The sequence below is a fragment of the Rhinatrema bivittatum genome, chromosome 15, assembly GCF_901001135.1.
Source record: "Rhinatrema bivittatum chromosome 15, aRhiBiv1.1, whole genome shotgun sequence".
Taxonomy (NCBI): domain Eukaryota; kingdom Metazoa; phylum Chordata; class Amphibia; order Gymnophiona; family Rhinatrematidae; genus Rhinatrema; species Rhinatrema bivittatum.
The window spans coordinates 44,646,779-44,658,185 of NC_042629.1; the positions used below are offsets into that span (position 1 = coordinate 44,646,779).

Here is an 11,407-nt window from a genome sequence, read left to right on the forward strand (position 1 = left end):
GAGGAACAGTGAACCCCGTCCCATTTCAGCATCAGAAGAGTGCTGGCTATGAGAGGCAGTGGAAGAGACACATATAAGAGGGCCTTGATGGAACAAAGGCGCCTATGGGAACGCATTGGAAACATGCGTAGGGAGGAGAATCCGTGCACCGTATGGTTTGATGCAGACGCAGAGGGCAAGTTTGGTTGACCTCGGCGCTAGAAGATTTCTCTCGTTACACATGTAGTCAGAGACCATTCGAGAGGATGGAATCCTATTATGGAGAAGGTCTTTTAGATAAGTGGCCCGAGGATGCATGGAGCGAGCAAGGGCCAAGGGTAGAGCTGCGGAGCTTCCTAGCAGAGCAGCTAAGAGGTTATGCGTGCTTGTGTGTTGGAAAAGCACATTGTCCCTATGCTGTCTGTCTGTACACACAAAGATTTGTTGCAGAGGCAGGACTGGAAGGCATAAGGGCATAACTCATGGCTACAAGCTCCAGGAAGTTCATGTGAAACTGTGCCTGGAGCAGAATAGACTCATATTGGGTTGAGAAGATGTTAGGTCAAACTTTACAACCCTGAGTAAATGCGAGCATTAACAGGACCAGACTAGGTTTTGGTTCTAGATCTGCAATATGGATGAGGGACAAAGGCGGTTGAACAGCTTAGTCCCACTGATAATGGAATTTCACTGAATCTAACCCATAGCAGTTTTGGATCTATGAGGAAAGTGCATAGTGAAAAAACCCCATAGCCCAACAATGAAAAATTGAGGGGCTGAGGTTATGGAATATGTGCGCAGGGACATGTAGGAATTTATTAGAATGTCTGCGTGGCTGCTGGACAGGAAGGTCATTGTGACTGTGGTGTCCAGAAGTGTTGTATAAGGGATTTATGGCAGGGACAGTAATCCCAGGCAGTAATTATAGTGAGTCATAAAGAAGTTAGAACGCCTTGCGTGGATTGACTGTGGTTATGCAGCTGTCCATGCAAGGAAAAGCGTGAATGATGTTTTACTCCGTAGAGAAACAGTCACCAATAGTGATTTAATGAAATACCCCAGTTGCCGAAGCTGGTGCAACCAGCAGAGCTTGGGATTGTAATATTGTTGACTCACCATGAAGCACATAGAAAGATTAGAGGCAATCTACTTACTGCGGTATGGATGTATGGTGACGAGAGACACCATTTTACCTGCACCTTCTGAAGAAAGTTGATGTTTCTGAGGTCCAGGATGGGTGGAGAGTGACTATTCTATTGAAAGAAAGAATAGTGAAATTAAAACTCCCCCCCCCCCCTGCACTTTGAAGCTTCCAGGGGACTATATCCTGAACCTTGGTACAAAGTGGGGTGGCCGCTCTGATATCCGGCAAGTTGAGAGACCAGGAGGTGTCCAACTGGCGGAGCTGACGTAATCAGGATATCATGTAATAGCCCACAGGAGTGTGAGCGGTAAAAGTCGTACCCGCAAAACGTCGAGACCTGTCGCCAGGTATCGAGGTGGACTTGCAATTGAGACAGTGTTTGCTGAATCTCGTGTTTAGCAAATCAGCGAATGCATCTGGAATTTCGGTCCTTAATTAGGAACCAGAAACCAGAGTATTAATCAGTACAGAGTCCCGTTGCTAACATTGGGAGGATGTCCTGATGTAATCCCAAATGATTGGTAGAGAGGTTCTCTTGGTATTGTGTCCAACATAGCTGGCAACAACGATATGTGATGACCTAGAACTTATCGAACCATATGGCCCGGTTTAGAGAACAGGTCTCAATGGGACTGTCGCTGAAGCGGGATTAGAGGACTTACCATCCATCGTGGATCGCAGAAGGACGAGCCGGTGAAGATGGATGGCTCTATGGATTTCAGGAGTCAGAGGGATAGCCTGGTGGACGTAGACGTCCGACTCAACTCTGTAACCTGGTATGGTGGCGCAGGTACAGAGGAGTCCAGGCTGAGCGTGTCTGTCGCTACCACATTAATTTGTGGAGGTACAGAACCCCGCACTGGTGTCGGTGGGGAATGCCTCAGATACAGGGGAGCCATGTTTGACTCGTGAACCCGGCCCTCGTTGCAGCGGCTCGATGTCTTGTGACACCAGTCTAGAATTCTTCGGAACTAGTTCTGGTGTTTCTGGAGCACCAAGGACTGCCAGCAGTGTGTGGAACAGTGGCTATGGCAGTGGTGATGTTGCTCGGCCCGGGCATTCTCCAGCACCGAGAAGGATAGCACCAATGTGCTGGATGGCGTCTGTGGCGGACAGTCACTGTGCCAGTGACAATGAGTGCCATGGTGCTCGGCCCAGTCTTTCCCCAGCGCCAAGGTGGATGCCCTCGCTGTCTTGGATGGCGAATGTTGACGGACTGTCAGCATGCCTGCACTGCTTCCTGGCACTATGTAGTGTTGTAGGCTAATATGGGGCTTTAATAAGAACCCAAAGCATGGAGCACTGTGTTTAGGCGAGGGCATTACGTGGAGGTGCTATGTCGGTATTGATGGTGTCGATGGTGGCCGAAGCGGCCTCGAGGGCATCGTCAAAAATCTATGAAAAAACGACGATGACCCGGGCAGAGCAAGGATAACAATGACGAAAACACTGATAGCATCGGCGTAGGTATGTATGGAAACGATGTGGCATAGACAGGAACGTTGTTGGGATCAACGGTACCAGCATGGGCATCGATGCCACCGACCCAGGCATTGATGGAATCAACCCAGGCGTCAATGGAAGTGCCCTGGGCTACAATGGCATCGACCCGGACATCAATGGCACAGACAAGGGTGTGCATAGATTGCATCGATGAAACCCAGGGAAAAATCAGTGCCTTGGATGAAAAACATGGATGGCACTGATAGGATCGATGGCATCAATGTACCGCGGGGGAGGGGTATCGATAGCATTGAAGAATGCAGGACGGTCTGGAAGGGAGTACCGTCGGTAGCGATGGGGGCATCGACTACACGAGGGTACCGCAGAAATCGAAGGACCTGGATTCGACAGAGGCTCTGGCGGCAACGGAAACTGTGGAAGTCCCTGTCCCACTAGTGCTAAAAACCAGGCAGAGTGTCAGAGGGACACTCGCAGGCTATGTGCGGCTAACTATGAAAACATAGGGAGAGGGAAGGCCGCAGTCGGTTGGCAGGCCAGGGAGGTGACAGGAACAGACCGAAAAACAGGGCATAGTACTCACCGAGCGTCGAATAAATGTACGCGAAGGGAGACCTGTGCAGGGAAAAAGTGTTTGTGAAGTAAAAGTTTAAGTGTTTCCGTGAAAAAGTATTAGAATTTCTCACAGAGCTCCTAACCGCTATGCTTACTGCAGAGCAGAAAAGATGACTGAGGGAGTCACCTGTGGTCACAGGGATAATTGCAGGCTGAGCATGCTCAGTGCACTCAGTGTGCCGGTGTCAGTCAAAGCTTTATAGAAACTTTGACAGAAAAGTTTCCATACAGGGCTCTATCCTGTGATGTCACCCATATGTGAGGACTACCATCCTGCTTGTCCTGTGAGAAAAACACTGCCTTCCCTGGTTTGTAACCATGAGGCTCCTCCTCCCATTATAAAATACAGAATATAAATTAAATTTTATTTAAAATTTTTTCTATACCGTTGCTAAGTTATATACCATTGTAACGGTTTACATGTAGGCACATAAATTAATGTAGGTGAGGGCGTACTATAGTACATTCTAACAGGTGCTGCTAAAGGTTCAGTTACAATATATCAATTGTTTAGTTAAGTAGGTCATGACCAAATGTACCAATACTGTTCATGGATAGAATTCACTATTCATAGTGTTACAATTAGGTTTATAGTGATGTAGAGTTCATAGACCACTAGGAAGAGAAGGAATACCAGAAGACTGCTATGTGATTGCTGATCTTGCTTAAATAAAAGCTAACTACAGTCACTCTACAGAACAACTGAGAGCTCACTTCCAACAGAACTATCCCATGCTATAGGGAACAAGTGTTGCCAACAAGGGCCCCTTAGACATGATGCCATGTTCCCTAGCTTAGCACATGTGACTTGGTCTAAAATAAAAGTTAAGAAAACTAACCTCTGCCCTCCATGTTGAAAATTTCAGAGAAAGAGAAGAAGGTGCACCCCATCCCAAAGAAGGCCACAAGAATCAAGAGGATTACGATGATGCAGATGAAGAGGAGGAGGGTGGATATCATCAGCAGAGGGGTCCACCTATGCCCCTGCCTAACAAACCCAAAACAATCGAGTATGCAGAGGCCTAAACTCAACTAAGGATAGAAGTCAGCAACTCTTCAAAAGAACAAAATGTTAGGCTACCCACTTCTTTTCTCATACATTCAGCCATGACATTTGTGCTAGTAGGGGGAGGGGGGAGCACTATATAAAAGGGCCAGGCCAAGTGCTTTACATTTCTTTGCAGTGTAAATATGAGCAGCAGAAGAATAGTGATGAACCCTAGCAGGGAGCTGGCTAAAGCTGGTCCTCAAGAGCCACCAACAGGCCTGGTTTTCAAGAGATCCTGCATGATTTGCATAAGATGGAGACAGAGCAGGCATATCTTATGCCTATTTAAAGGGGATATTCTGAAAAGCAGACCGGGTTGTGGCTCTTGAGGACCAGAGTTGGCCACTTCTGACCTTGAGCATGGGTGACTGGGGTAAGTTGTTGTCCATGGCTGGTTGGAAACAGGATATGGGGCTTGATGGACCCTTGGTCTGACCCAGTATGGCATAGCGTATGTTGTTTACAAGCCTGGCCCATGCCCTCTGTTTTCAAAGTCTATAGCTTGTTTTAAAGGCAATTTTTATATTATATAGATATAAAATATATATTTTTTAAGTTTTACACTTGGAATAACCCACCATCAACTTTTCAAAACATTCTGCATATTTCATATTCCCACCTAATGGATAGTGTGTTAGCCACTGTTCTTACAATGGCAAGCATCTCCTCTTTGCTTCAAGAAACACAGGGTGCTCTTTTCAACCCTTCAGGACTGGCTAGTATCTATTGCTTACAGAAAGACAAACCCACCAAAAGGCAGTTGCTCATTGCTTTTTTTCAGGCTTGCAGGAACCTACACACCAGCCACAAACATCGAAATTGAGCCACAACTGCATTTTTGTTACTGCTAAAACATATGTACCGTACTTAGCTCTGTAGATAAGCTAGGTGTCTGCTGCACTCAGAGAGAAATTAATAGTTCATACTAATTTAAGGACTTTTTTTTTTTTAGTTTTTCTTTCTGAAAATGACAATTTTCTTTAGCACCCTGTCCATCTTTTCCACTACCTCTTCACCCCTGTGACTTTCCTCTACATAAATATTGTGGAGGTGCAAACAGAGTAGGCCATAAGGGCAACTTCCTTTAAACCGAGAGGGTAGGTTACTTGAACCACTTGATTTAGGCTCCCAATTGGTGGAGGCAATGCTGTGGGATCACTTTTTATTCCAGTTATGTGAGGACATGGCCTGACAGCTGGTCTCTTCAGCCACTGCACACTGATTAACGCATGCTGTAATAGGACAAGCTCGGCTTCTCTCTCCAAACGATGGAGAAGTGAGACAACGGAGGGCTAATGGGCTGCCCAGTTCTATAAGGTCAGCCAAGTCCTCATCTCAGCTGCTGCACCCGGCTTTCCATGAAATGCCAATGACTTCCACCCTATTCTATTTTATCCTTTGTAATTGCTCTCACAGTTGACATGATTTTGTATTACATGCATTTGAGATGAAGAGATTTTTACATTTTTGAATAAAAACATTTTATGAATTTATCTGGAAAGGTTTCTCAAACTATCAGAGCCCATTGGTAGGCTAGATGGTTCTTTAGAAGCACCTGGTGACAGAAGTAAGTGAGAGCAAAGCTTTAACAGCTTGGGGGTTATTCTCTATCCTGGCTCCAGACCTACCAGCCTCACCTCTTTGGTAACAACCTTGGGTAAGGTGGGCATTATCACTGAGTAAATACCTGCCTCCACCTCTCCTCCTGGCATCAATTCATCCATCCCACTGGAGGAAAGATGAGCTTCCAGGCAGGCATCGGGAAGGAACATGCTGGCGGGGTTCCCACTCACTCCCCACCCCACCCCCAGCAAAAGTGAGGTCCTGTGGCAGAAGAGGCCCTGCTCGACAGCCAGCATCTAAAAATGTTGTCCACAAAGTGTGCGATAAGTTGGGTACGTCTGTGTGAGTACCTGTGTCTGTTTCTGAGAGCACACCTGTATATAGGTGGGAGAGGGTTAAAGGTTATGCACTCTCCTCTACACAACAATCACAGGATGACTAGAAATCTAAAGTTTCCCATAATAGAAAGTGGGATTTTGTTTTAGCCTGGCTAGTCTTAGTTATTGGAGATGATGGTTGCGATTTTTAAATATTTAATTAGTATGTAGGAATTATATTTATGAGCTGGTTTGATATGTATATTTTTAATATGGTATAAATCAATCACCATCATAAAACTTCTTGATTATATTGTTTTAAGGAATAGTAATGTTGTGCTTTTCCATTGTTGCACTGCATCTAGAATCTGGCTTATGGGTTCCAGTTCAGTTTGTCTGCATGTGTGTGACACAGACACATGGGTGTGAGACACACACAGGAAGTGTCACCTACATGCTCCCTGTCTCTCACCAAGCAGGTACGTGTGGGGGAGCATATTGGGTGTGTGCCTGCATCCTTCCACTCTGACAATCTTAGGATGACAAATATGGAGAGCAGGCCATTTTTAAAATCCTTAATCGGTTTTAATTATTGGGTGTTAGTGGATGTGTGATGGTTTGAAATATTTTATGAATGTTTAGGAAATATTAAAATTATATATACAGGGAAGGTACCAAATAGTTGGGTATACCACTGCTGCTAGGTTCTGCCATCTTCATTTAATAAAAGATGCAGTTTAACCCCCCTCCAAACCTTCAGCAAGGAGCTTCTGAAGAGGGTTTGGTGATTAAGTTAAGGAGCTTTTACTCATGCTACCATCCACTTTTCTGTTAGCAGAGGCTCTTCTGTTGTGCTCAACTGCCAACATGCTCTCAGGTTAAGCAGAGTTGCTTACCTGTAACAGCTTTTCTCCCAGGATGTTAGTCCTCACCGATGGGTGATATCAAATGGAGTCCTGTCACAGAACACTTTTTTTTTTTTTAATTTGAAGTTTCTTTTTAATTAAATATAACAGAGGTTACAGTGAACCATATACCATTAGAGTATAGTCAAATCAGAGTAACAGATTAAAATATTACAGTGTTATAGTAATAAACATGATTTACATAAAATATTGTCACAACACTTTTGTAAACATTTCTAGAACTTTGACTGGCACCCTGAGCATACCCAGCATGGCACCAAGCCCGAGGCCACAGGGGGTCCCCCCATCAGTCTCATTTCATAGCAGAAAAGGAGGAGCGAAAAATAAAACACAATAAAATGTAGGCGCAGTGGGGCTCAAACAGAGGCCACATGAGCCACGCCAGCACTATGGTGAGATCCCAGGCCACAAGAGGGGGATGTAGTAGAGGCTTCAGTTGTAGTAACTCTCTCATGAAGCACCCCACTAAGGGTCGCACAGATACTGGAGTGTTGCCCACTCCATGGTGATAGGCACTGATGGCACTCAGATGTACCTGGATTGAGGTAGGCTGTAGACCAGACTCCAAGAGGTACCAGAGGTAGTCCAAAAGCCTAGGCATGGGGCAAGAGAGGGGGGGTTAAGATCTTCCTGCGTGCACCACGGCAAGAACCTTCTCCACTTCACGTAGTTAGACTTCCTTTTGGAAGGCTTACGCGAAGCTACTCGGACTTGCAAGACATTATCAGAAAGGTTGAGGGACCGTGGGATTAGCCTTTCAACATTCAGGCCGTTAGGAATAGCAACTAGAGGTTCAGGTCGCGTAGCCTGCCCTGATCCTGCCTGATGAGGTCTGGCGAGGTGCCCAGGTGAATGGGCTCCTGGACAGAGAGGTCACAGAGAATGGGAAACAAGATCTGACGCAACCAATGTGGGGCCATGAGGATCATGAAGCCTCCGTCCTGCTGTAGCTTTACGAGAGTCTTGCCTATTAGCAGAATTGGAGAGTACGCCTATAGGAGGCCTGCACTCCACAAGTGGGTGAAGGCATCCATGGCTGGTCTCCTTCAGTCCCTGTGTAGGGAGCAGAATTCTCCACCTTGTGGTTCTTGGAGGATGCAAAGAGATCTACATCTGGCTGACCCCCACCAGCAGAAGATCCTGTCTGCTACACAGGGGTTCAGGGACCACTCATGAGGCTGGAATATCCGCTTGAGGTAGTCCGCTACTACATTAATCGGTGCCCGCCAGGTAGATGGCCCGCAGGAGCATGGAATGCAACAGGGCCTAGGCCCAAATCTGTGCCACCTCTTGGCAGAGGAGATAAGAGCCTGGGCCCGTTTGTTCACGTACCACATGGCTATCTGGTTGTCCATCTGGAACAAGACTACTTTGTTGGACAGGTAGTTCTGGAATGCGTAGAGTGCATACCGCATTGCCCTGAGTTCCAAGAGGTTTATTTGGTAGGCCATCTCTGCTCTCGACCATAGCCCTTGGGTGTGTAGGTCGTTGACATGGGCCCCCTAGCCTAGGTTGGAAGCGTCCATGGTCAAGGTTACCTGAACACCTGGGGGCTCAAAGGGAAGTCCCTTGCTCAAGTTGGATTCCTGCACCCACCAGGCAAAGGAGAGCTGGAGTGGTTTGGTTATCTGGACCACTGCGAGAGTTTGAGTGGCTTGGTGCCACAGACTGCAGGGTCCACTGTGTGACCCTCACGGTTAGGCAGGTCATTGGGGTGATGTGCATTGATTATGCCATATGACCCAGCAACTTCAAGAGCAGGTGGGCTGAGGCCATCCGCCGGCAATGGATGGATCCGGCCAGCCCAGCTATGCCTTGGCCATCATGGTATCTACGTCTGCTCCAATGAAGGTCAGTAGCTGGGTGGAGGCAGCTGGGATTTCGGGTAGTTGACAAGGAAACCCAGGGAATGGAGGAGGCTTAACAGCACGTTGAGGGATGGAAGAGCTCCTTCTTTCGATGAACTCTTGATAAGCCAATCGTCTAAATATGGGAACACATGCACCCCGTTCCGATGCAAATGTGCTCCCAACTCTGCCAGGCACTTTGTGAAGACCTGGGGTGTAGAGGCTAGCCCAAAAGGGAGAACCCTCTACTGGAAGCATCAATGGCCTACCATGAAGCGCAGATATCGCAATGTGCACATAAGCGTCCTGTATATCCAGAAGGGGAAGAAGGGTGCCCAAGGCTACCATTCTGAACCCTTCTCTGCGAAGGAACCTGTTTAAGGCTCAAAGACAGAGGATGGGACGGAGGCCGCCTGTTCTCTTTGGGATGAGAAAATACCAGGAGTAGAACCCTCGTCCTCGCTGAGCATGGCTAACCACTTCCATGGCTCTGGAGTGTAGCAGGGCCAAGAGTTCTAACTCTAGCATCGTTGTGTGTTCCACAAGGCTCCACGCCAGGGAGGGTGGGGATTCTGGAGGAACAGTGAGGAGAAGAATCAGGCAGTAACTGTATGTAACGATGGACAATACCCAACTGTCGGTGGTAATTGGGAACCACTTGTTGAAGTGACAGAGATGACCTCACACAGGTGGGTTGGACAATGCAGGCAAAGGGGGCTGGTTTCTGATCTCTTGGATGCCAGTCAAAAGCTAGCTGTAGGACCAGGTTGGGGGCTGGTCGAGCTCTAGGTGTTCTTTGTTGGCAAGGATGGCCTCTTTGGACGGACCAAGCTATATGAGTATGGGAGGCTGGAGGGTAGTATTTCCGTTGCTTGTAAAACTGCTTCCTGGTATCCCTACGTGGACCTCTATGGGTTGTTGAAGAGTATTCAGAGGTGGTAGTTGATAGCTGACACAGGGTGTCATGGTGGTCTTTGAGTTGGGCCACTGTGTCTCAGATTTTGTCTCCAAACAGGCTGTCTCCTGTACAGGGGAGGTCAGCCAGTTTTTCTTGGACCTCCGGCTGAAGGTCAGAGGCTTTTAACCAGGCCCAGGGTCTGGCACTAATGCCTGCCACTGAGATCCTTGACGCTGTTTCAAAAACGTCATAGGATGCTTTCACTTCAAGTTTTCCAGCCTCCAGTCCTTTCTGGAGGATGGATTCTAAGCTCTCCTGAAATTGTTGTGGCAGGGTCTCCGTGAACTCCTGGACTTGTTTCCAGAGGTTCCTGTATAATTGGTATGCTGCTATGCGAGCGATAAGCATGGATCCCTGGAAAACTCTTCGACCCAGGGTAGTTAACATAGAAACATAGAAATGACGGCAGAAGACGACCAAACAGCCCATCCAGTCTGCCCAGCAAGCTTCACACATTTTTTTCTCATACTTATCTGTTTCTCTTAGCTCTTTGGTTCTATTTCCCTTCCACCCCCACCATTAATGTAGAGAGCAGTGATGGAGCTGCATCCAAGTGAAATATCAAGCTTGATTAGTTAGGGGTAGTAGGGGAAGTAACCGCCGCAATAAGCAAGCTACACCCATGCTTGTTTTACCCAGACTATGTTATTCAGCCCTTATTGGTTGTTTTTCTTCTCCCCTGCCATTGAAGCAGAGAGCTATGCTGGATATGCATTGAATGACAAGGCTCTCTGGTCTTTTCCTGGAGGGGTGGAGGAGTGAGGGTGGGTCTTTCTGGCCTTTTTCTGGGCTGATTCAACTACCACTGACTGGTGTGGCAACTGGCTCTTCTGAAAGCCTAGGGCCTATTGTACTAGGTAGGTGGCATCCGTTTTTCTATTTACCAGAGGCACAGTATGTGGATGTTCCCAGAGACTGAAGGAGGTCCAGAAGAACCTCATGCACCGGGGACAGCCATCACCTCCTTAGGAGCGTCCACAAACTGTAGGACCTCCAACATCTTGTGGCAGGCATCCTCTTCTGTTAAAAGTGAATGGTTTCTGCCATCTCCTAGACAAAATTCGAAGGAACGATCCTCTAGAGATGAGCGCTCTCTCTTTTCTGGGGGAGGGGTAAGACTCTTGACAGATGGTCCTCTGAGGCCTCCAAGGAATGTTCAGAGGCGGCATCTCCCCATGGGTCATAAGGGGCCTCTTCCTCACCGGCAAACTACCCGGGTCAAGTAGGGAGGCTAAAACCTAGAGTACAGGGCATGGGCACTGATCAGTGAGGTGGAAGACACAGCACTGGTGCCAACAAAGGGCACTAGGTCACCCAATGGATGAGGATGGGATCCGGCGTTGGTGGTGCTGTCCGTGGAGATGGGCGAGGAGCCTGGCATCTGGATTGAGACCGGAGGATGCACCGGTGGTTGGCAGGGTACAGAGGGGCCTGCTGGCATGGGCTGCATTGGCAAGGCACAGAGCAGCACATCCAGCCTTTTCAGTAGAAGCACCAAATGGAGGCCACCAGTTCCGCTGCCGGTATGGGGACCGGCGTCTGTGGCAGC

General features: G+C 47.7%; 1 protein-coding gene across 2 annotated transcripts in view; it reads left to right on the top strand.

Moving 5' to 3' along the window:
- GPA33 (glycoprotein A33) overlaps nucleotides 1-5,740 on the top strand; it is a 37,418-nt gene extending 31,678 nt beyond the window's left edge. For both annotated transcript variants that reach the window (XM_029578971.1, XM_029578970.1), the window contains one exon: nucleotides 4,066-5,740. In XM_029578971.1, the coding sequence (XP_029434831.1) occupies nucleotides 4,066-4,235 (170 nt within the window). In that variant the 3' untranslated portion in view covers nucleotides 4,236-5,740. The remainder of the gene's footprint in view (nucleotides 1-4,065) is intronic.
- Nucleotides 5,741-11,407: the final 5,667 nt, after the last annotated feature.